Consider the following 26,747-nt stretch of genomic DNA (forward strand, 5'->3'; position numbering starts at 1 on the left):
CAGGCAGTGATAAAACCAGCACCCTTATTCCCCATTCCCTCGTTTTTGAAACCTTTTACAGATGTTTTAATTGATTGCTTAGGATCCCTACTGAAATGAAATATGGGAATCAGTATTTGTTGACCATAATGAAGGTGTCTACTCAATTTCTAAAAGCCAATCCATTATGCAGTATCATGTCTAAAAAGATTATAGAAGAGTTACTCAACTTGTTTTACAAGATACGGACCACCACAGAAATACAATTGGAAAAAGGTTCAAATTTTACACCAAAATTATTCAAGAAAGTTATGAATAACTTTGGAACAAAAAACTTCAAATTTACTGCACACCTTCTAGATCACAGGGAACATGAGAACCACGTTGGGGGCTGAGAGTCACGACTATCCAGATAACTGGGATAAAGAAATTCCAGTTGCACTGGTTTTCAAATAGAGATGTGCCAAATGAAACTACCAAATTCTGGCCATTTAAGTTAGATTTCTGGCGAGAAGTGAGAGGATTACTGAAATTAAAGAGAAATTGGGGAGTCAGAATTCAGAGACCACATATGTGTCAAATTTCATGAGAAGATGAAAGTGAGTGAATGAATTGGCCCAACAGCATGTTAAAGTCACACAGCATATGATGAAACAGGAAGCAGACAAAAAAAAAATCGAAAAGTCGCAATTTTGCCAGCGGACATAAAATGTTGGTGTTACACCCAGTGGCAGGTGAATGTTTAAAGGCAACGTTTAGTCAGCCTAATCAAATCAAAAGTAAATCGAGTCAGGTGAATTATTTAATGAGAACACTAGATTGAAAGAAATCTCACACTGTGTATCATGAGAATATGTTCATAAGGTATTTTGACAGGCAAGAAAAGCAAAAGGAAAATGTGTTACTGGTTACAACACAGAGTGAAGAACCAAGTTCAGAGGACTCTGAACTGGACATTCCTCAAATTATATTGGACAATGAGGAAGTTCTCAAAAATTGGAATATGTTAATGAGTTACCTTCCAGAGGAATACTGAAATAAAAGAGTTATTATAATCATACAATAAGATATATAGGAATACGCTGGGAAGTATTTACCTGATTATGCACAGTGTAGATAGACGAAATGCTGTTCCAATTAAGCAACATCCTTCTGTGTTTAATTCTCAAAAGTTGGCATAGGTACAAAAAGATACTAATTGCATGCCCAAAGACAACATCATTGTAGTGAGTTGGAGTGAATGTAGCTCATGAATATTAATTGTCCCAAAACTTGATGATACCCAACAATTATGTGTAGACTATCACAAAGACAATGCAGTTACAAAATCCGATTCGTATCCCATTCCATGCTTGGAAGACTGCATATAGAAGGTGGGCCAAGCAACTTACATTTCTAATTTGAAATAGGGCAGGATATTTTGGCATTCATAACATTGAATTGACTGTTCCAGTTTAAGCTCATACCATTTAGTATGAAAAATGCACCAGCCACATTTCAAAGACTAATCAATAAAGTAATTTCAGGATTACCCATCAATGTTCTAGTGATTTTTAGTCACACTTGAAAGGTACATTTGGAATATCTACCAGAATTGTTCAATTGCCTTCAGTTGGCAGGCTTGGTGATAAATGTGGCTAATGGTGTGTTTGCAAAAGCTCAAGTCACGTTCCTGCGCCAAGTCAATACACATGGACAAATGGATCCATGGGATGTGAAAACAATGTGAATGATGTGGATATTGGTATTGTACTTTGGCATTAAGATAAGCAGATAGAAAGACTTGTTTTTTCTCCAGAAAATTGAATAATCAACCACAGAAATATTGCATGATTGAGAAGTAGACCTTGAGTTTGGTTTGGCATTGCAACATTTCAACATTCATATTGCTGGGTAAATGTACGAGATGGAGCTTATTCTTGCAACATTCAATTTGAAAAATATTCACATGGCAGGAAGAGAGAATGTAATTGCTGATGCATTGTCACGGCTTTGTGAAGGACTGAGGTGTTTGATGGCGGGACAAAATAGAATGAAATGGACTGTGGTAAGGCATCTTTGCATGCTTAGAGTCAGTGTAATGTATATGTATTATAGTGTACTAATAGTATAATACTGAAGGTTTTTAAAAATGAAGCCAACTTTAAGTATTGATGATTCATTTTTTTCAGAGATGAAATATGACGATACTATGGTTTAAGAGGTACGTTTTGTCCCATTGTTTTTTTTTGTGAAAGAAATTTGAGACAGAGTTTCCAAGCAATCTGCTCAGAGCTAACAAAGTAAACAGCTTGTGAAGCCTTTTTCTTTTTCAGAGTTGGAACAATAGAAGCAGTGTGAATGGGTAAGATCAAGCTTCTGCAGGACCAGGGACTTTTAGTTCTAGTTTTTCAGTAGTAGTTGTTGCTGGTGTCTTGCAGCTAGATGTGGAAGCTGGTTTACCTTTCTTTGTTGCAGCTAAAGGCTGGGAGTCATCTTCTTGCTGCCAAAATTGCATGTTGAATCTTCATCATAATCTGAAATTTATCTAAGTGCTCCAATATGATTTATTTAATCAGAGTTTATAACATATTCCCCAAGATACATGTTAAGTTAATTGACCTGAATACTCCTGCCTTCTTTCTCCATAAAGCAGGCCCATTTGCTTTTCTCCAATTGAATCACATTTTTCCTGCATCAAGGGAGTTTTGGATATTAAAATAAATGCATCGACTACGTCACTTGCCACAAGGATAAAGTCAATTAGCATTCAGATTTGTCAGACAACACTGCAACAATTTGCTCATTTCTACTTCTCAGGTCTTTGTGTTTATCCTGAGTTCCTCACTCCCTTCCATTCCCAGATTTATTGCTCCTTCTGGAGTGTTACTGATTTGCCATCTCTTTATTTTCAATGATTAATTCTCCAGACTCGCATTCTATATGCCCAATGCTCAGCCTGTTAACTTTTCTTTTTTAAATATATATAATATTTTAAAATCTTTATATTTTATCTTTTATATTTTATATTAAACCTTTATGTATCTCTCTTTACAATTCTAATTTTACCTTGTGAATTTTTAAAAATCATTCTTTGCTGTACCTTATATTCTGCCAAATTTTCTGACCTGCCAACTTTCTACCCATAATTATATTCTTTTTCTTTAACTTTGATGCTGCTTAACGTTTCTAGTTAACCACGAATGGCGGGACTGTCCTTTGGAATTGTTATTTCTCTTTAGAATTTATATCTTCTGTGTTTATTCTGAAAATCTCACTATATGGCTGCTTCTGTGACTCAATTGAATTACACACTTCAATCAAATTTGCCAATTCAATTTAGATTGCTATTTTCCTGCCATCGTAATTGTCCGCATTTAAGCTTACTATAATATCTTGCACTCACTTCTGCACCTCGAAGTGAATATAAAATGCTAGCCTGGAGCAGCTCCACCACGAGACTATGCATTAATCCTTTCTTGTTGCACAATACCAGGTTTGGTACAGCTTGCTCTTTTGTTGGTTTCCAAACTTGTTCTAAAAAATTATCCTGAAATCATTCCACGAATTCCTCAACCAGGCTACCTTTGCCCATCAACTTTATGTTTGGAAAGTTTGGAAATATTTTAACAGAAGATAGCAAAGTGGACATTGCACTTACCTGACTGGGCAACCTCAGAAACAGGTTTCCCTTGGACATGAGCCATATGCCCAAGGATAGAGAAGATGACAAATCCAGCAAACACACTCGTACCACAATTAACCACACAGACAACAATGGCGTCTTGGTAACAGTTGTTGTGGAATTTGTTGTAGGATGACAGTGCTATTAAAGTACCAGAACCCACTGACAAAGAAAAGAAAATTTGCATCGCAGCATCTTTCCAGACCTATAAAATAAGGGGAAAAAAAAGCGTCAGCATCAGGAAATCACACTGAAGCTTATTGCACGTGTAAACTTGCATTAACCACAAAAAGCCTGGAATGGGTTTATTCTCCAACTTAATGGGGGGCTAAATGAACTAATTTTCCACTGCTAATTGGTATCTCTGTTAAACAGTATATTGTAAACCTCTGTCTTATACTCACTGCCAAATTTATTTCAGGAACTTTGATTGTTTCTCCCTACAAACCTCTGATGAGGAACAGGAGGGATACCAATACCAACAGCATAAGGAGAAACACAGCAATCTTCTCCACAGCCACATGCCTTTCCATCACACAAAGATGATGGAGACAGAGACCTAGTTCCAAGGAGGACGTACACCTGGCACAAGGTGTACAAGTGGAGGATTAGCTTCCTTGATATAACAGATAAATAGTACCTTGAGCAAGTCAGACCACTGTGGCATATCTTTGCTGTTTGCCAAGGCTGCCCCTTATATCCACATTGATGCTAATAAGGGCCTTGGGCATAGAAATTCATTGCCATGGCTGGTACATGGACCCATGGACAATATACATGTGGCATTCAAGGCATCCTCAGATTCAAGTGTAATTTTTGACAATTTCTAGGTATTCCACTCCATGAATGTTCAATGGCATGTGATCACAGGAAGGGTTTCATGCATATCATTCAATGACATTTTGGTAGATTCCCTAGCTCATTCAGCATTATTATGCCCAAAGACCTGTAATGATGCAAAATTGTGGATGGTTCTTTGGAGATAAGATCAAGCTTCCAAGGATATGGATATAATATCCATCATTAACCTCGAGACTGATGCAGCGGAAAGTTACAAGTATCACACAAACATAAAGACAATTATCAAGCCAAACATTTAATTAGTAAAGACGCGATTCAGGTCCCTGGATAAATCTGCAGCTGCCGTTCAGTATTCACATACAATGGTGTCCAAGATTGTCAACTGGTACAATATAGTACTGTACAGAGGACTGGAACTTCAGAAGGAAGAAGTCGCTGATCATCCAGTATCCTTGGATGACCATGAAATTTAGAAGCAGGAGACTTAAATGGCCAGAGCGCCTCTCACCCATTTATGGCATTCCCAGAGAGGCCTGATAAACAGCCATTGGTGTCATTCAACTAATCAGTGTGTGTGAAGCCATAAGGTACTCCAATACAAATCTACTGACCCCACTCCCACTTCCTCAACACAGACATTCCAACAGATCATACAATTTTTATTTTGGTCACATACTTTGCTCATCATCTTCTCTGTTCATATCCTTCACCTGAAGACTCATATCCATTTGGGAGAGGAAATGGCCAAAGAAATCTTGAAGAGCTTAATCACTGAGATTTTCATGCATATCATGTAATTTCTCTAATTGTTTCATTTCAAATCGAGCCCTTTGTTCGATTCAATTAAAATATCTTCCTCTTCTATTTTCAATGAAACAAATTTGGGACTATGTTGTTGCTTCAGCAAATGTAAAGGCAGGTAATTTGATCACACCCAACCACTGATGTTAATGGCATGGCTGAATCACAGTCACAGCCAAACCTACTTCACTGTTGACAGTCCCACTGCAGGCGGGTCAGTTTCACAAAAGTTCTGTTTCTCTTTTCCCATATTTGAGCAGGGACATAACGTTAGCACATCACTCTTTAAAGTGATAACCTTTGGTACGCAGGAAAATACTGAAAATCAGAACTTGACTCAAAATCACAGATGAAATTCTATGGATTATTCTGGTGTACACACCTGAGCGTCTGCCAATGTGGAGAAGTCTGATTGGCTTCCAATGTAGAATTCAATTCCTTTAGAGGCTCCCTCCAGGGTAAGCCCTCGGATCAGGAGTATGGTCAGGATCACGTAAGGTAATGTCGCAGTGAAATAAACCACCTGAGCACAGAGAATAAATCATTAGATATTCCCATGTTCCCCATTTAAAGCATTTAACTTAACTGAATATTAAGGCAATAGGATTTTAATCAATGCAGAGAATCAAATAGTATAGATTTAGAGGAACAATAATTAGATGAAGTACAAATTTGAAACTGAGATATGTATTGTAACTAAATTTAAATCATACATTATTTTTCTAAGTTACTGTATATGCTCACGTAAAAGTTGTATTTCTAAGGGTAAGGTTTTAATCCAAGGTTGGGAGTCTATGTTACAGGAGCAAGATTTTGAAGAGATTGTAATCCATTTTGTTTAATCAATGTGCTGTTGTAGTTGTTATGTCAGAGAGTGTTCCTACCAACCTTACCACCAACAGGAGTGCAAGGGGATAAAATGGTGTAAGCAAACACATGAAGCTGTGCATGTACTGTCACAGGCATGTTGTTCTATATTGCTACACAGTAAGTTTACATTACAACATGTTTGATTTCAAGTTTAAAGTGGATGGTATGTACAAAGATTTGTACTTTTGGCCAAAAGATCAGGGTTCAAAACATACATGAGGTATACAAAATTCCCCAGAGTGCCTGTAGCAGTGACTGAAACCCTTGGAATGAGAAAGACATTGCAGGGGTATGGGGAAATTGCTGTTGTTTTCCTCAAGAGACAGATTTTCAGATCTCGCTCAGGCCTGAAGTTTCGATGAGTTATGGATCTCGCATTTCCCATACAGACACTGTTAACACCACCTGGGAAATAAACCAGCCATTTCACAAATGATTTATAAATTCTCGTTTTATTCTTACAGACATCTGTACTTTGTCACTAGCTATAACTCGATTCATCACTAATCATTTACCTTTCCTGAAGATTTGATTCCTTTGGATAAAGCTGCTCCAATTATTAGCCAGGCCAGAAACAGACAGAGGGCTAAATACCAGACGATCTCCCCAGTCTCATCGATTGAACTTGTACGGCGTAAAACCACTTTACTGAACAAAATAATAATAGAAACGGTTTGTATAAGGTCAAAGTTCATCACACATAGAAATTTTCTAGCTAACAGGATTTTGCATTAATATTTTCCAATTAAACTGTTAGAGTCATAGAGAAGTACAGCACAGAAACAGACTCTTCAGTACTACTCAGATATCCTAACCTAATCTAGTCCCATTTGCCAGCACTTGGCCCATATCCCTCCAAACCCTTCCTATTAATGTACCCATCCAGATATTTTTTAAATGCTGCAATTGTACTAGCCTCCACCACTTCCTTTGGCACCTCATTCCATACACGTACCACCCTCTGTGAGAAAAAGTTGCCCCTTACGTCCCTTTTATATCTTTCTCTTTTCCCCGTAAACCTATGACCTCTAGTTCTGGATTCCCCCGCCCCAAGGAAAAGACTTTATCTATTTATCTTATCCATACCCCTCATAATTTTATGAACCTCTATAAGGTCACCCCTCAGTCTCCGCCGCTCTAGGGAAAACAGCCCTAGCCTATTCAGCTTCTCCCTGTAGTTCAAATCCTCCAACCCCGGCAAGAGCCTTGTAAATCTTTTCTGAACCCTTTCAAGTTCCACAACATCCTTCCGATAGGAAGGAGACCAGAACTGCACACAGTATTCCAAAGGTGGCCTAACCAATGTCCTGTACAGCCGCAACATGACCTCCCAACTCCTGTACTCAATGCTCTGATCAATGAAGAAAAGCATGCCAAATGCCTTCTTCACTATCCTAGCTACCTGTGACTCTACTTTCAAGGAGCTTTGAAACTGCACTCCAAGATTTCTTTTGTCAGCAACACTCCCAAGGACCTTATCATTAAGGTCAGAGTCATTAAGGTATAAAGTCCTGCTCTGATTTGCTTTTCCAAAATGTAGCACCTCATATTTATCTAAAGTAAACTCTACCTGCCACTCCTCAGCCCATTGGCATATCTCTGGAACAGACCTGCTGACACAAATGAAGGGACACTACCAACACATCACATGGGCCTTTCAAGGTTTTGTTTACGTTGTGAGCATTGATGATATTCCTGGGGTTCTAATTTGATTTGAAGATATTCATAACAATGACTTCTGACCATGAACAGGGAGAGGGACACAGGAACATGGAGAGACTATTTAACTTTTTGAGCCTGTCCTGCCATTGAATGAGGTTGTGGCTGATCGGAGACCTAACCTCCACCATGTCACCTTTGCCCTCACTCTTTAATAAAACAGATACTCGCTTGGGTTGAATAAGGATACCTATCAACTCATGTAGACACATGCTGAATGTAAAACATACCAATCCTAGCAATGCAGGTAACCTTGTCATTTACACAATGTTCCTTTCACTCCTTGGAGAATAATTGCAACTGACTTCCTTGTAGAATCATAGAGTCATAGAATGGTAGAGCACGAAAACAGACTGTTCAGTTCAACTCATCCATATTGACTAGATATCCTATTTTAATCTAGTCCCTTTGGCAGCATTTGGCCCATATCCCTGTAAACTCTTCCTATTCATACACCCCTCCAGATGCCTTTTAAATGTTGTCACTGTACCAGCTTCCACCACTTCCTCTGACAGCTCGTTCCAGAATTGCATCATCCTGTGTGTGAAAAAGTGGCCCCTTCGGATCCTTTCAAATCTTTCTCCTCTCAACTTAATCCTATGCCCTCAAGTTTTGGACTCGCCCAGTCCATGGAAAAGACCTTGGCTATTCATCCTATCCAAGTCCCTCATGATTTTATAAACTTCTATAGGGTCACCCCTCAGCCTCCAACACTCCAGGGAAAATAGCCACGGCTTATTCAGCCTCTCCCTAATACTCAAACCCCCTCGCAACATCCTTGAAAGTGTTCAGAAAAGATTTACAAGTTACACAACATATTTCCTACAGCAGGAAACCAGAATTGAACACAATATTGCAAATGTATCCAAACTAATGTCCTGTGCAGCCGCAACATGACGTCCCAACCTCTATACTCATTGCACTGACCAATAAAGGCAAGCTTACCAAACGCCTTCATTATCGTATCTGCAACTCCACTTTCAAGGAACAATGAATTACAGTGCACAGGGAAGACTACACCGTCATGACTGATAGCTCCTCCAAATTTCTTTTTGTTTAATGAATTGGTAACACTGAGTGCAATCATCACTGAAATAATGCCTGCGATTTTCAGTTTATTTGACATAACTGTGGGAAGTTGGGTAGAGTAGTTGTGGATTGGGAAACAGGAAGTTAGAATTAGAAATTGTAGAATTGTAAAATGGGGAAAGCATTGCTTGGTCCCTTTAAAAGATGGTGTTTTTTTCTGTGCTTACAGATTTAAAAGGCAAGTGCACAGAGATCCCAGACTGAAGTATTTCTATTGAAATGTGGTACTGTTAGCAGGTCAAGCAGCAGTTTTCACCAAGATAACAGGTTTTTGAATTAGCCAATCAGTTTGAACCAGGCACTTCAATACAAAAACCTATTAAATTTAAATCTGATGGTTTTGACAATGTAGGACCAATCCTATTGTAAGGAATATTGATATGTCATCACAGGTTTAAAAGGGGGCAGTTGGACAAAAAAACCCTCCATCCACTAGAGCTAACAGCCCCCAGCTCTAAAGATTGGCTCTAACAGTCATCTATGTACTAGAGAAGGCACCATCTAAATAATAACAGTACCAAAGACAGAATAAGGTATTTCTGACAGAAGAATTGATAGGAGAAGGCATATAACATTCCGGAAGATATGTAATCCGGCTGTAATTTTGAGAGACTAATTTTTTTTGTTATATGAAGGACTTGTATTTATTGGAACAGCATAACAATACAATCTTGTTTTATTTGGTAATAGCAATCAGAAGGGATTTATTCAGTTTGTTAATAGTTTAGTTAATTTGTTCATTGTTAGAGTTAGATAAATAGAAGTTGTTACTTGTTGATTTTAAAGTGACTGTTAGGGATTTATTTTATTTAACCACTAGAAGTTGCTGAAGAGCAGGTTACACCACTTTTCACACTCTTATTACAAATTATAGGGCGAGGTGCTCTTCTCTGGATGGTTAGGTTTTAATTCTCAGAGTAGGATCAACCTATGCTATATAACAATATTAAACTGGGTACTATCTCACAATGGATTACAATTCTTTGCCTGACCATTCTCAGATGTTTGTGCTGAAAAGAGGAGTAACTCACATTACATTGCCACCCGACTATTCATGCTGAAATCATCTTGCATTACAAATGGTACACAACGCAAAATCCATGTCCATCGAGTTTGAACATCAAAACAAGCTGTTCGCATTGCACTGACACATTTTTGTGTAACACCGATGGAGAAGGACATCCATCCATTGCATAACTTGTGTTTGAAAGGTAAATGTGAACAATCTTGCCTAACAACCAGCTATCCAGTTATTTAGAGACTCAAGATGTTCTTCAATATCAAAAGGAGAATGAAAGAGATTCATGACCAGCAAGCAGATCGAAGACTACCACAACTACAAGCCCAAACAGAGAGTGTGAGTCAGAAATCTAGTCATTGATACCTGGTTACTAGCAAAAGAAGGATGATGATTGTCCAATGATACTAAGTGACAGCATTTTTTGCAAGAAAATCAAATTGTCAGCTGAGAGCAATTATACCTCTGCTGATGGGTATACAATTACCAGATCAGGCAGAGATGTCAAACCTCCAAGAAATTTCAATTATTTACATGTTAAAACTGTTCCTGTATATTTTTATAATTGATAACAAGTACCAATAGAAAGCAGTACTGTATATCGGTTTGAGATTTCTTTTTCTTTGGAGAAAGGGTAATGTTGTATTATATCCTAACATCAATGTGTGATATACCATTAAGGGACATGGTCATTGAAAACTTCAGTACTACATCGCCTTCGTCTCATCTTTATGTTATAGGAGCGAACATAAAATCATAGTGTGATAGTTGCAGATCATCAGTATATCATGCTGCATCGAGGCAAGGTCAGAAATAGAAAATATCCAAGGAATTAATAATAATAAGGAAATTAAGATAATTAATATCAGCAGTGAAAAAGTACTGGAGAAACCTAAGTGACAGAAAGCCAATAAATCCCCAGGACCCAATAGAGTACATCCTAGTCTGAAAAGAAGTATCTACAGAAATAATGGACCAATGAATGAATATTTTTCAGAATCCACTATAGAATGGTATCAGTGAACTGCAAATTAGCAAATGTACCATGACTTTTCAAGAAAGATGGGAAAGAGAAAATGGTAACTGGCCAACCAGGCAGTTGACATCAATTGATGGGAAAATGTTTTAACATATTATCAAGGAAAACGTAACAGTGCATTACAAACTAATAATATGACCAGAAAATGTCAGCATGATTTTACAAAATGAAAATTGTATTCAATGAATTTACTAGTCTTTCGAGGATGCAAAGAGTAGGATAGATAGTGAAGAATCACTCAATATGGTTCTCTTGGATTTTCAACGTACTCAGTTACACCACAGAAAAGGTTAGTGTACAAGTGAAGTGCTCATGGAGATCAGAGTGGCACGTAACCATGGATGGAGAACAGACAGCATATCTTTAAATGGTAGAGGTAACGCGACTAATTTAATTGATAATTTTAATGAAATAATGGATAATGTTGGTGAAGAAAATCCAATAGACATTGTCCATATCGATTTTAGAAATGTATTTGACAAAAAAAAACTCATTAACAAAACTGAAGCTCATGGAATAGGAGGACCAATGTCCAATTGGGTTTAAAAAATGATTTAAATGCAGAAAACAGCAAATTATGGCAATTGATTATTTGTCATAGTGAAGAAAATATACAGTGGTGTTCCCAAAGGGTCAGTGCTAGATCCACTATTTTACTTGCTTTCTCTCAAAATAGTTTGACCTTGTTGTACAGAGTGGAATTTCAAATTTTGCTCAGGAAACGAGACTTTAAGGATTGGTGAGCAGTGACAATACAAGAAATTCCCTACAATTCACATCGAAGAGTTCTAAATGCACAGATTTCATTTGCGACTTCATGCTGAGTGGCCCAAAAAACCCTGGAGAATTCAATCATAGGAGTGACTGGTCAGGGAAAAGAAACTATGCTTACTACTGTTAGGCTGATTAGTGCAGAAATGTGGGAGAGAAACAGCCTGTGATTGCAGGAGCAGTAAGCAGTAGAAAAGTGAATGGGGGCATATTAGTCTCAGCACCACACTTGTGGCAACGTGAGACGTTTGGGAGAGATGTTCGTATGGGAACAGAGACTGCCAGAGGAGAGAGGTAGTGTGAAGAGCTTGATGGTAACAAGGCTGCCATAATGAGATGGTGTTGTGGGGAAAAGAATGTGTAGTTGCTGGTGTTAGAGGCTACTAGGGGGAGAACGGTTACTGGGAGAGAAAGGCTAAAATGCAAAGGCTACGAGGAAAAGAAGGTGAAGAAGAGAAGAGGCTGTGAAGGAAAGAGAACAGCTTTAATCTTGTCAACTGAATTTACTGGTGGTCAGGAAAACTCTGAGACAATGAATTACTTGCAAATGAATATGAAGTCTTCAGCTTAAGATGAGGTGAGAGTGACAGACCTTGATATCAAGGTCTCATTTGACAGAGTATGGCATCAAGGAGCCCTGGCAAAACTGGAATCAATGGGTTCCTGGGGGCAAACACTCCACTGGTTCAAGTCATACCTGGCACAAAGGAAGATACTTGTGGTTGTGGAGGGTCAGTCATCTCAGCTCCAGGAGATCTCTGCAAGAGTACCTCAGGGTAGTGTCCTCGGCCCAACCATCTTCAGCTGCTTCATCAATGACTTTCCCTATGTCATAAGATCAGAAGTGCAGATGTTCGCTGATGATTACAGAGTGTTCAGCACCATTCGCAACTCTTCAGATACTAAAGTAGTCTGAGATCAAATGCAACAAGATCTGGACAATATGCAGGCTTGGGCCAACAAGTGGCAAGTAACATTCATGCCACACAAATGCCAGACAATGACCATCACCAGTAAGAAACACTCTAACCACCGCCCTTGACATTCAACTGTATTACCGTCACTGATTCTCCCACTGTCAAAATCCTTAGGGTTACCATTGACCAGAAACTCAACTAGACTCATGACATAAACACCAGTGGCTACAAAAGCAGGTCAGAAACTAAGGATACTGCAGCAAGTAACTCACTTCCTGAGATCCCAAAGTCTACCCACCATCTACAAGGCACAAGTTAGGAGTATGGTGGAATACTCTCCACTTGCCTAAATGGGGGCAGCTCCAACAACGTTCAAGCTTGACACCATCCAGGACAAAGCAACCCACTTGATTGACACCACATCTACAAACGTTCAATCCCTCCACCCCCGGCGCTCAGTAGCAGCAGTGTGTACTATCTACAAGATGCACTGCAGAAATTCACCTAAGATCCTTAGACAGCACCTTCCAAACCCACGATCGTTTCCTTCTAGAAGGACTACGGCAGCAGGTGTTTGGGAACACTACTATCTGCAAGTTCCCCTCCAAGCCACTCACCACCCTCAGTCAGAAATATACCACTGTTTCCAAAATGCTGGAATCTTTCCCTACCGGCATTGTGGGTCAACCCACAGCAAATGGACTGCAACGATTCACGAAGGTAGGTCACCACCACCTTCTCATGGGCAAACAGGAATGGGCTATCAATGCTGGCCAGCTAGTGACACCCAAGTCCCACAAATGAATAGAAAAAATTAAGGCTGTGTAAATTCAAAAGCTACAGCACGGAGATGCAATTCTACTGCACACCGTACCATTTGGACAATTTAATACTGAATAGATTTGTTTTATAAGAATGAACTTCATTTTGGTTCTATCATTTCTCAAAACATTTTGCATGCCATAAATAATTGAGTTGCAAGGACTGTGTTCCAGATAAACATGCAATGTTTTCTCATGAACTAAGATACCAAATAATAATTAACAGTGCTTGTCATGACTTGAAGATCTCACCAAGTGTTAGTCAGTGAAGAAAGTTGAAGGCGAAGGAGCATAATCTGCAATTAGAGCCAAGACATTCAGGAGTGAAGTTAGGAAACGTTTCTAGAAGAAGGCTGGAAGCAGTTTAGGGCTCTCATACCCAACTAACAATTGATGCTTGAATAAAATCAGTGCTAGATAAATTGTTAAATTTAAATCTGAGATTGAGTCTAAGATATAGTAAAAAGGATAGTTACTGCCCAGTTAAAATCCTCCAACTTGAAGCATTTCCAATGAAAAGATACTAGCTGTGACATCACCAGTGTGGACAGTGTGTTTGGGGTAATGGTTTTCTGAGTTGCAGTGCTGGTCAGTTATTTTGGGAAAAAAAACCCTTTTGTCTCTAACTTCTGCCTATTGCCTTCTGCCAATTTAAACACTGCTGTGCCAGTTATATAATTGGGTGTAGTGTCTCCATATTAATGGATGGGTGACAATTATTGAGGATTTGATGAAGCCTTCAAACTCTGCTTCTGAGTGAGGTAAAAAAAATTAGTAAATGACATCACCCTAAGAAAGGTGTGAGGATGAATGAAAACTAAAAAGCAGCCCCCCAAAATCAAAACGTAGCTCTCAAGAAAATCTGAAAAAGATCCCTCAAAAGGAAAAACATCTGATCTCTATGAGAAGAGTTGGCTGGACAAATGGGCAGGAATTGTTAAATAGGATTTCATCCAAAGACAGGGCAGCACGGTGGCTCAGTGGTTAGCAATACTGCCTCACAGTGCCAGGGACCTGGGTTTGATTCCAGCCATGGGCGACCGTCTGTGTGGACTTTGCATATTCTCCTTGTATCTGCGTGGGTTTCCTCTGTGTAATCCGGTTTCCTCCCGTAGCAGTCCAAAGATGTGCAGGTTAGGTGAACTGGCCGTGCTAAATTGCCCATAGTGGTCAGGTGCATTAGTCAGAGAGAATGTAGAGTAATAGGGGAATGGATCTGAGTGGGTTACTCTTTGAAGGGTCGGTGGGAATTTGTTGGGCCAAATGGCCTGTTTCCACACTGTACGGATTCTATGCAAGGTGATGCATTTGGGCAGAAATGATGAATGGAGGCACCAAAGATTTAATGACATTGCGATAAAGAGTATATATGATTGATAGTTGTGGTGCTTTTTTTGCATCAGTTGTTGAAGCCGGAAAGACATTTGAATGTGAACGTGGAGGATTGATTAGCATTCAAAGCCCTGGTTCTTCATCAGGTGATGAACTACCTGATGAAGAAGTGGCACTTCGAAAGGTAGCGCTTCCAAATAAACCTGTTGGACTATAACCTGGTATTGTGCGATTTTGAACTAAATCAGACTATAACCTCAGTGGACATAAAGAGGTGCTTCTCAGCCAATGAGAACAAGTCAACGGGAGGACTCTGTCACACTCCAGCAGCCTGGTCCGTAACAAAAACAGAACAGTAAAAGAAATGTGTCAGTGCAGCTTAGTTTCCTGAGGACCATGCAACCTGGGAGGTATTCATATTACTTATCAGACCATAGGCCGGTATTCCTGATATCTGTCAAGGCCCTCCTGGGCCACCACAGCACCCTCACTTCCAGCTATCTCCTCAAATAAACACATTCATATCCTCTCATCTCTTCACCTCCTAAGAAATTACCTTTGAATAAAGTTAGGTTGTGGAGGACATGCAAATAATTATGATGTCAGACACTCTGTTTAGAGTCTACAGCATTGTACTTGACCGGTCTGGGCATCTTCCTCAGTAGCCCTATTGTGATGATATAGTACCATTAAGAGAGATGTATTCTATGCTGTTTCTCTTGTAGAGAGGTGTTGCCACAGCGGTGATAGCCTGTCTGTTTTCTTTAAATTGGATAAAAGAATTATGAGTGGGCGGAGTCAGGATTCACAGACTCAGGAAAGTTTTTAGTTTTGCTTTCAGTGTGTGAGAACGTTTTTCCTGCTGCTGAGCTAAAGGTTTGAGCTCTCTACTCCTACAGTCTTAGACAAGACATTTCCTTCTAGAAATAAAAAAAAGGGCAGACTGTTTATTTCATTTTTTTGTTCTGCTGGACTGGAGAGAGGCAGCACATGAGAACCGTAACTGTTTTGCTAAATTGCCTTGCCAAGTGTGTGCTTATGTGACGGCTTCCTATATTAGAACAGTTGATAATTAATAGTTAAATAATACATTATCTTGTTAAGTAGTTCACTAGTGTTAAAGCTATGCCAATTCTTTTTAAAAATATTTTAATTGTGTCATACGAATAAGGAGTATATTGATTAAAGTCTTATGGTAGACGAATAAAATCAAATCTGAAACTCAGTACCTCACACTTGCCTTTAAATAAGTATAAAAGTTAGAGTCCAGGTTATCTGCTGACTATATGCTTTAGCTGATGGCAGAGGTATTCTGGTCTGGTCCATACCACTATGGTTTGCTTTAGAATGACCCTTGCAGAAGCACTCATAGTGCTGCACAGCAACTCAATATTAGTCTGTGGGTTCTTGATGGGTTCTTGTGGGTTCTTATCCATTGCATAAACTAAGGCTCTGAAAGAGTTAATGTTTGAGCTGGACTCATTTCTACCCAGTCTGTTGATGTCCCACAACTCTGGGTTGGGAATCAGTTGGTGTCTGAACTGGTCTCCTGATGGAGACACACGTCTTTGCTACCTCTGGCTGATAGGTATTAAAATGTGTTAAGGATTAGTGAAATCAGTACATAGTTACTGTCATGTAATAAACACATTGTGTTATGTAAGGCAAGTTCTGAGACTTACTCGTGATCCATTGTACTCATAACTTGCTGGTCAGATAGCTAAGCCAGCTCTGGAAGGGGGAGAAATTCTGACATTATTCCTCTCACCCGATCAAGTTCACCTGCCTACATTCTTTTCACCCGCTCTGAGAAGAGAAAATCCCACTCATTGTTTTGTTTGATTGGAGAATCTAGAACATTGGGAGTCCAGCCTCAGGATAAAAAGACAATCCTTAGTGCTAGGCAGATGAGAAATTGATCAGATTATGATGAAAGCTAGGCTCGAGTGGAGTCTATCTGTTCTTTCTGTCCTAATATATTTTGGTTTTGCTTCTGATGTTCAGATTAAAAAAGGCCCTATAAAAATGCAGGTAATTATTGTTGACATCTTGTAAAACTATATTCCAGTGTCCAATGGTTGAGTTAAAAATAAAGACTGAATTTGGTATTGTTTTAACTATACTTTCTCATTCTACTAATTTTTATTAAAACAGTCAATGCTGATGTAATTCCCCTTGTGGGCTGATTTGATTTGAAGGAGTTCCTGACGGTGCTTCATTGACAGCCTTACATTGCACTGTTAAAACTACCTGGGTTAGTCACTGTGTCTCCCAGTGAATTCAGCTCCTTCATATCATTAAACATTGTGTCACTGCCAATTTCCCTAATTCATTTATCAGGACTATGGGTTAAAGACAATACCACATTCAATTGATCATACAGAGAAAGGGAGATCAGTCTCAGAAACTCAAACAAATAAGAAAATAAATGTTTGATCGATAAGGTTTACACAATTTAAATACTGCTAAAGAAAAGTTGCAGCGCTAGAAACCAGGGAAATTCAAAATAAAGAAAGATTCCTGTTAGTATACAAGAGGCGAAAAATATAACATCATGATTGAAATCAAACAGCTTCTCTCTCATTTTCTAACTAACCATCTCAAGAGGAGTTACTGGCACAGCTGTGCAAGTTATAACTGTAGCTCTCTGCAACAATGTACTTACTCCCAGTATTGCTCACTCGGACCCTGGTGAGGAATGGATATTTCGGATCCATTTAGACAAGTTTTGTTGTTTGCCTGCAGCCATGTTGTATTAACGATTGTAAAATATCCATCATTCAAAGTGAGATTGCAGAGTGGGTCTGGAAAATGCAGAACATGTTTGCAAGGGATAATGTATTTAATATTCTTAAGATATACATATTATTAGGAGGGTAGTCATTTACTGCTAATCTTAGCTGTGGAGGTCAATAGGCCCTTTAGATGGCAGTTAACAGATAACCACATTTGCCCGAAGAAAAGTTTACTATAGATGAGTCTGCCAGTGAGGTATTGTCAACAACCCAATTGCTTCCCTGTTGACTTTCAGTGATGTCAACTTTTTATTTAGAGCTCTTTGTTCAAATTCTTATATTGCAATTTCTTGTGATATAACCAGGGTAATTGTTTCACTCTGTCTGAATCAGTCCAATTCCTTTGCACGGGCAAGGTTACAGATGGGTCAGAAAACAGGAGGTACAGTCTGTACACTCTGCTTACACAGCAGCCCAGCTCAGGGGATCACTCTGTTTGCTATGGTCGATTTCACGATTCTGAACTGCTGATCACTTGCTAATTTTGCATTCAGGTATTCAGCATGACTTCAATAAATGTTAATTATCACAGAAGATTTCAGGATAAGCAAGAATATGGACAAGTGTATACTACAGGGCTTTAACGTATTTACAACGAAGGCTCACTGTTGAAGAACTTACACTCATTGTGAAAAACATCTGCACAGAATGGGAGACTTGTTAACTCACATGATCTGTGTGCATAAACCTCATCGACCATCACACCATCCCATAAACAGCAACTACAGTTTTGCCATTTTCTTCTGTTTCTTCTCCCTATTTGGTAAACCTCGTTTCTTCTCCTACTTTGTTTCTTGAGATAGAACTTGAAGTACTGGGCAACGAGAGCAGATGGACAGATTCGGAAGTGGGAGGTCGCAAAAATACCAAAAGCAGCAAAGGAAAGGCAGGGAGGTTGTTGTTGAAAGAAGGAGCCATGATTTACTAAAGATGTTGAAGAGGAAGAAAAAGGCTGATGTGAGGATGAGGCATGAAGGCTCAGATAAGGGGCTTGAGAGTTATAAGTTAGCCAGAAAAGATCTAAAGCAAGGTCTAAGAAGAGCCAGGACGAGACATGAAACGTTGCTGGCAGATAGGATTAAGGAAAACCTTAAGGCCTTTCCATAGATAAATCAGATAAAAGGAATGACTAGAGTAAGATTAGGGCCAAAGATCATAGTGGAAAGTTGTGTGTGGAATATATAGACATAGGGGAAGCGCTTAATGAATATTTTTTTGTCAGTATTCACATGGAAAAGGGCAAGGTTAGTTAGAAAATGGAGATACAGGCTACAAGATCTGATGGGATTGAGGTTGACAAAGAGGAGGTTTTAGCAATTTTGGAAGATCTGAAAATAGTCAAGACTCCTGGGCTGGATGGGATTTACCCTTGCATTCTCTGGGAAGCCAGGGAGGAGATTGTAGAGCCTTTGGCTTCGATCTTTATGTCATCATCATCGACAAGAGTAGTGCCAGAAGACTGAAGGATAGCAAATGTTCCCTTGTTTAAGGAGGGGAGTCGGGACAATCCTGATAATTACAGGCCAGTGAGCCTTACTTAGGTTGTGGGTAAAGTGTTGGAAAGGTTATAAGAGATAGGATTTATAATCATCTGGAAAGGAATAATTTGATTAGGGATAGTCAACATGGTTTTGTGAAGAGTAGGGCGAGAAGCTGACAAAGCAGATGGATGATGGTAAAGCAGACGATGTGGTGTATATGGACTTCAGTAAGACATTTGATAAAGTTCCACACAGTAGGCTATTGCACAAACTTCGGAGTTTTGGGATTGAAGGTGATTTAGTGGTTTTGATCAGATATTGGCTAGCTGAAAGAAGACAGAGGGTGGTGGTTGATGAGAAATATTCATCCTGGAGCTGAGTTTTCAGTGGTGTGCTGCAAGGATCTGTTTTGGAGCCACTGCTGTTTGTCATTTTTATAAATGATCTGGATGTGGGTAGAGAAGGATGGGTTAATAAATTTGTTGATGACACTGAGGCAGACAGAGTGCCAAAGGATGTTGTGGATTACAGAGAAACATAGATAATGCAGATAGGTGTGTGGTAGTTCACTTCGGAAGAAATAGCAGGAATGCAGAGTATTGGGCTCATGGTAAAATTCTTGGCAGTGTGGATGAAGAGAGAGATCTCAATGTCCATGTGCATAAATCCCTGAAAGTTGCCATCCAGGTTGATCGGGTTGTTAAGGCGGCATATGGTGTGTTGGTGTTTATTGGTAGGGGGATTGAGTTTTGGAGCCATGAGGTCATGCTTCAGCTATACAAGACACTGGTAAGGCTGCACCTGGAGTATTGTATGCAGTTCCGATCACATTATAGGAAGGATATGGAAGCTTTGGGAAGGGTTCAGAGGAGATTTACAAGGATATTGCCTGGTATGGAAGGGAGGTCTTACGAAGAAAGGCTGAGGGAACTGAGGTTGTTTTCTTTGGAGAGAAGAAGGTTGAGATGTGACTTAATCGAGACGTGTAAGATAATCAGAGGATTAGATAGGGTGGACAGTGAGAGCCTTTTTCCTCTGATGGAGAAGCCTAACAAGGGGACATGGCTTTAAATTGAGGGGTCATAAATATAGGACAGATATAAGGGGAAGTTTCTTCACTCAGTTTAGTAGAGGCGTGGAACGGCCTACAACAGTAGGAGACTCGCCGACGTTAAGGGCATTTAAATAGGCATTAGACATACATATGAATAATAATGGAACAGTGCAAGTTAGATAAGCATCAGATTACACAGGTTGGCGCAACATCTGGGGCTGAAGGGCCTGTACTGCGCTATGTTCTATAAAGAAGCACTCAGGATAAATTGAGTCCAAATCAAATCTAATAACAAATATTTTATTAATACCATTAGTTCAGAAAATATTTACCAGTCTTTTTCCTAAAATGGAAGAGTTCAAATCTAGGAGGCATTTTTTAAGGTAAGAGGAGATAGATTTAAGAAGGATATAAGAGGCAACCACAAAGAGTGATTTGCATGTGGAATGAACTGCCAGACGAAATAGTGCACGTAGGTCCAGTTACAACATTTAGAAGACATTTGGCTAAGTATGTGAATAAGAAAGATTTGGAGGGATCTAGACCAAACGTTGGCAAGTGGAACCAGTTTTGTTTGGGAAAATATTTGGCATGGACTGTTGGATCTGTTTTCATGCTGTATGACTACAACTCATAATTATGTCAATACCACAGCAAGAACAAAACTCAGGGATAATGACAATAGAGAAAAATAATCTAGCCTCAGGAAATCAAGAACTAAAATCAGTTTGGGTGGATCAAAGAAAAATCACGAGGTAGAAAATTCTAGTGGAAGTTATTACACTGTCCTCAACAACAGCTGCAGTGAATATCAGGAAACTTGTGCTCCATGTAATTAGGTTAATCATTTATCATTGGCAAATTTATTTCTTCACATAGACTGGGCAAATATTAATAGCAGTGTGGGATATAGGTAAAGTGGTGTTACTTCTGCAATTATAATTGCTTATACAAAGTAAATGAACTCACACCAGTGTGTAATTGTTTCAGCCAAGAGCTGAGTCAACAAGAATGGAAACTATGTGGAGGAAATGTATAATTGAATTTTTGTATTAGTTAAAAGTGTATGCAAGAAAGAAATGTAACTGCAAACAATGGTAGAAATACAGGCGACTAAATAAGATGCTGTGAGGAGAGGCAGTTAAGCTAGATATGCTTGTACAAACATTAGGTATAAACATCTGTTTCCCACTTTTACAGAAACACAGGAACAAACCCCAATTAAAAGGGCCTTAACAATCTGTATGAGAGGGGCAGCACAGTTGGAGGGAGTAGATAATGGTAAGGAAAGGATATGCCTAACAATGACCCACAGCAGGATGAGGTCAAACAGTCTTGTGAGGCCAGAAATAAGCATTTTATCACAGACGAGGCCGGATAAGGCAAGAGATAAACAGGAGTAATGGGTACTGGTCTTAGGGAAGTGGAGGATATAAACAGGGGAGGAGCAAAGAAATAAAAAAACAAAATATAGGAACCAAATATATAAATATCGAGTATTCGTTGAATTCGGTGTGTGAGTCCCTTGCCTTGTACACAGACGATGGACTTCACACCCTCTTGCAAGAGTAAAATAAAGGACACTACTGATTCAGATTTTGTCTCGGACTGAAATTATTGAAGTGTGTGAGCTTAGTTTCTCACAGCAGTAACAGTGTCGAGGTTAAGTGGAGGAAAAGTGTGCAAGATAGTTTTCTAGATCAGCATGTTAAGAATAAGAGGCCATTTTGGATCAGGTACTGTGTAATGAGAAAGGGCTACTTAACATTCTTGTAGAAAATGAATCTCCAGGGAAGACTGACTTATACGAAATAGTTTAATGTTGAGTGTGAAAGTATTTTAGTGATGATCAAAATTTGGGCACTGTATCTAAATAGCAGACAGATGAACTAGGGCAGACTTGGAAACTCCACGTTAAGGTCATAGAGATGTACAGCATGGAAACAGACCCTTCGGTCCAACCTGTCCATGCTGGCCAGACATCCCAACCTAATCTAGTCCCATCTGCCAGCACCCGGCCCATATGCCTCCAAACCCTTCCTATTCATATATGCATCCAAATGCCTCTTAAATGTTGCAATTGTACTAGCCTCCACCACATCCTCTGGCAGCTCATTCCATACATGTACCACTCTCTGCGTGAAAAAGTTGCCTCTTAGGTCTCTTTTATATCTTTCCCCTCTTACCCTAAACCGATGCCCTCTAGTTCTGGACTCCCCCACCCCAGGGAAAAGACTTTGTCTATTTATCCTATCCATGCCCCTTATAATTTTGTAAACCTCTATAAGGTTAACCCTCAGCCTCCAATGCTCCAGAGAAAACAGCCCCAGCTTGTTCAGCATCTCCTTGTAGCTCAGATCCTCCAACCCTGGCAGCATCCTTGAAAAGGTTCAGAAAAGATTTACAAGTTTCACAACATCTTTCCGATTGGAAGGAGACCAGAGTTGCACTCAATATTCCAACAGTGGTCGAAACAATGTCCTGTACAGTCGCAACATGACTTCCCAACTCCTGTACTCAATACTCTGACCAATAAAGGAAAGCATACCAAACACATTCTTCGCTATCCTATCTACCTGTAGCTCCACTTTCAAGGAGCTATGAACCTGCACTCCAAGGTCTCTTTGTTCAGCAACACTGAAAAGGTCCTAGGACCTTACCATTAAGTGTATAAGTCCTGCTCAGATTTGCTTTCCCAAAATGCAGCACCTCGCATTTATTGAAATTAAACTCCATCTGCCACTTCTCAGCCCATTGGCCCATCTGGTCCAGATCTTGTTGTAATCTGAGGTAACCTTCTTCACTGTCCACTACACCTCCAATTTTGGTGTCATCTGCAAACTTACTAACTGTACTTCTTATGCTCGCATCCAAATCATTTATGTAAATGACAAAAAATAGAGGATCCAGCACTGATCCTTGTAGCACTCCACTGGTCACAGGCCTCCAGTCTGAAAAACAACCCTCCACCACCACCCTCTGTTTTCTACCCTTGAGCCAGTTCTGTATCCAAATGGCTAGTTCTCCCTGCATTCCATGAGATCTAACGTTGCTAATCAGTCTCCCATGGGGAACCTTGTTGAACGCCTTGCTGAAGTCCATATAGATCACATCTACTCCTCTGCCCTCAATCTTCTTTGTTACTTCTTCAAAAAACTCAATCAAGTTTGTGAGACATGATGTCTCATACACAAAGCCATGTTGACTATCCCGAATCAGTCCTTGCCTTTCCAAATACATGTACATCCTGTCCCTCAGGATTCCCTCCAACATCTTGCTCACCACCGAGGTCAGGCTCACCGGTCTATAGTTACCTGGCTTGTCTTTACCGCCCTTCTTAAACAGTGGCACTACGTTTGCCAACCTCCAGTCTTCCAGCACCTCACCTGTGACTATCGATGATACAAATATCTCAGCAAGAGGCCCAGCAATCACTTCTCTAGCTTCCCACAGAGTTCTCGGGTACACCTGATCAGGTCCTGGGGATTTATCCACCTTTAACCGTTTCAAGACATCCAGCACTTCCTCCTCTGTAATCTGGACATTTTGCAAGATGTCACCATCTATTTCCCTACAGTCTATATCTTCCATATCCTTTTCCACAGTAAATACTGATGCAAAATATTCATTTAGTATCTCCCCCATTTTCTGTGGCTCCACACAAAGGCCGCCTTGCTGATCTTTGGTGGTAAACAAGTAGTGGCCAGAATTTTAAAGATAATCTGCAATGAATATTAAAAAATGCATAATCTGCATTGAATATAAATTGCTTTAAGGCACAAAGAAAGCAAATAAATATTGAATGAATGCTGCAATCTTATAATGCTGCCCTATAAGGTAACAAACATTGTAGAGTTCAATAAAGGACACAAAGAGAAATGACAATGAGAACTGGCTAGCAAGAGAGACATGAAAACAGATCGTGAATGTTTGTCTGTACTGGAGCAATTAAGATGAAATAAAAATGTGCCTATGTGAAACTGGGATTTGACAGAAATTTTGAAAGTGACAAACAGCCCCACTGCTTAAGAAACACGGAAAAGAAAAATAAGGAACCAGAGACCAGTTAACCTAGAGGCAAAATCGTGGATTCTGTCATAACAGGAACACAGTTACAGGTGGTAGAGGGGTTACAAATATAGATTTTACATAATCGTTGTTTTCCAAATCTTCTTTAATTTAAAATGAAACCAAAGTGTTCCTGAGAAGAGAACGGTGGGAAGACAATGGCTCTGCTCAGAAATGGGATACCATGACAAACAAAGCCAAACCCAAAACTGACTGAAAAGTAAATGACAGTTTTGACAATCTGGCACAGAAAAGCAGCAGCATTTTTTTTTCGGAGACACAGGGACAGAAAGAAAGAGAGAGACAGAGACAGAGACACAGAGAGAGGGGGAGGGAGACAGAGAGAGAAAGAAAGAATGCAGCTGCGCTGAAGGCATGTAACAACTTTTGTGTTAGCAGTCAATTCGGTTAAGAATTGGCTCAGCTTGTATTCTAGGGTCTTGTTGCCTGGATTAGAAAAGATGTGGAGGTGTCAGTGTTGGACTGGAGTGGACAAAGTTAAAAATCACACAACACCAGATTATAATCCAACAGGTTTATTTGGAAGTACTAGCTTTCAGAGCGCGGCTCCGACATCTCGTGGGCAGCATCATAAAACACAGAATTTATAGCAAGAGATCACAAGTGTCATGCAATTAAAATGATATATTTAACAAACCGTGATTGCTGTTAAGCTTTTCATCTTTTAGAATGGGGTTGCAGGTTTTGTTTCATTAATATGTAAATCCCATAACTTCTTTTAAGTCACATTCTTGAGATAACTTAAGATTTTATAAATAAGGGTGACATCTCAGCTCAGATAATGCATAAAAAGGTGTGAGGTTAGAATCTGTCTGTATCCCAATCTTGAGTCAGATTGCCTCACTAGTTACCTGATGAAGGTGTAGCACTCTGAAAACTAGTATTTCCAAATAAACTTGTTGGACTATAACATGGTATTATGTGATTTTTAACCTAGATTAGAAAATACCTCAGAAACAAATTGTTAAACAGTGCATTCAGAACCTTTGTTCTTTCACTGACCCAAATGGGCATAGCCAGCCAATTGGGTGTTGCCCATGACCATCATAGCTGTTCAGTGCCATCACAGAACAGTGTCCATCAGAAGGAGCAGGCCAACAGAGTGCCCTGCATTCAAGAGCAAAAAATGCCAGCTTTGTATAAGACGAACAAATATCCTACACTACACTTACACAGCTCATCTGCAGCTTTCACTCTCCCCTGCTGAACTGCAGAATTTCAGTTGCCAAATGGTCTGTCCTTTTGTCATAAACCTTATGTGATCGTGGCAACCATGTTGATGATTAGATTACTTACTTACAGTGTGGAAACAGGCCCTTCTGCCCAACAAGTCTACACCGACCCTCTGAACAGCAACCCACCTAGACCCATTCCCCCATTTACCCCTTCACCTAACACTGCAGGCAATTTAGCATGGCCAATTCACCTGCACATTTTTGGATTGTGGGAGGTAACTGAAGCACCCGGAGGAAATCCACGCAGATACGGGGAGAATGTGCAAACTCCACACAAACAGTTGCCTGAGGTGGGAATTGAACCTGGGTCTCTGGCGCTGTGAGGCTGCAGTGCTAACCACTGTGCCACTGTGCCACCCATAATGATGTGGCAGACAGCAAGAAGCTTGCATTTCACCTCAAACGGCAACAGACAGGTCTTGCAGTGCAAATTCCTGCCTGAAGTCAAAATTATTAGTTCTGCAATTGTAAAACAATGAAGTTGATGAAAAAGTTGAAATTCAGGTCAAAATTCAAACAATGTATGATTGTCTGCTTTGATGTAAGGTATATTTATAACTCAAACTGTATTGAATTCCTTACCACAGACATTAGCATTTATTTTCATTAACGCTGAACCTGTATTCAAAAAAAAGACTATGATTATCCTTGGAAGCCCAGTGACTCAGTTATAATATTCTTGCTACTGAGTTCTATCTAAGACTTTCTGCTATACAGTCAAGAAGACTATTGTCTGTTTCTCTCACTCATTTGGACTGACAGAATGAATAGTTAGTGTCTATACTTATCCCAATAGAAGTGAACACTGTACCTTTGGGGGTCCTGCTGCATGTTTCATCTGCTCCCCACCAACTGAAGCAGCCTGCCCACGGCAGGGGCGATTGAAAGGATGCAAATAGGTAGTACAGGCTGTAGGCGAGAATGCAGGTATAAGGAATGATGCTGAATGCTTCAAGCAGAACGATATTTATGCCCACACCTTAAAATTGAACAAAGATCATGAATTAGATTTGAAACTGCTTTGAAATAAATCCCTTCACATAGATTTAGCTGGTGGACAAATCAATCTTGTCTAGTTGACAGTCAGCGTTGCAATTTATGTGGGTGTTTGTGTGTCCATAATTCTTTGGAAATACGTGATGGGTGAGTGTAAGCTATACTTTAATTCCAAGAACCTGAATACAAATAGATATATTTCCAATTATATAAATGTAAAAATGTTGAGTCCATGCAATTTCATCTATCACATCTTGATTGCGTTTACAGCCGAAA

The 26,747-nt window shown here is 39.6% G+C and overlaps 1 protein-coding gene across 1 annotated transcript in view; it reads right to left on the bottom strand.

The window, feature by feature from the left end:
- The window catches only part of LOC132820053 (sodium- and chloride-dependent neutral and basic amino acid transporter B(0+)-like), a 60,707-nt gene that overhangs the window by 24,548 nt on the left and 9,412 nt on the right, over positions 1–26,747 (bottom strand). Inside the window, exons 4-8 of the mRNA XM_060831971.1 lie at positions 26,287–26,454; positions 17,487–17,625; positions 6,631–6,763; positions 5,628–5,768; positions 3,620–3,848 (exon numbers count right to left, since the gene is read on the bottom strand). Of these exons, the coding sequence (XP_060687954.1) occupies positions 3,620–3,848; positions 5,628–5,768; positions 6,631–6,763; positions 17,487–17,625; positions 26,287–26,454 (810 nt within the window). The remainder of the gene's footprint in view (positions 1–3,619; positions 3,849–5,627; positions 5,769–6,630; positions 6,764–17,486; positions 17,626–26,286; positions 26,455–26,747) is intronic.

This window comes from Hemiscyllium ocellatum, chromosome 11 (genome assembly GCF_020745735.1).
Source record: "Hemiscyllium ocellatum isolate sHemOce1 chromosome 11, sHemOce1.pat.X.cur, whole genome shotgun sequence".
Classification (NCBI taxonomy): domain Eukaryota; kingdom Metazoa; phylum Chordata; class Chondrichthyes; order Orectolobiformes; family Hemiscylliidae; genus Hemiscyllium; species Hemiscyllium ocellatum.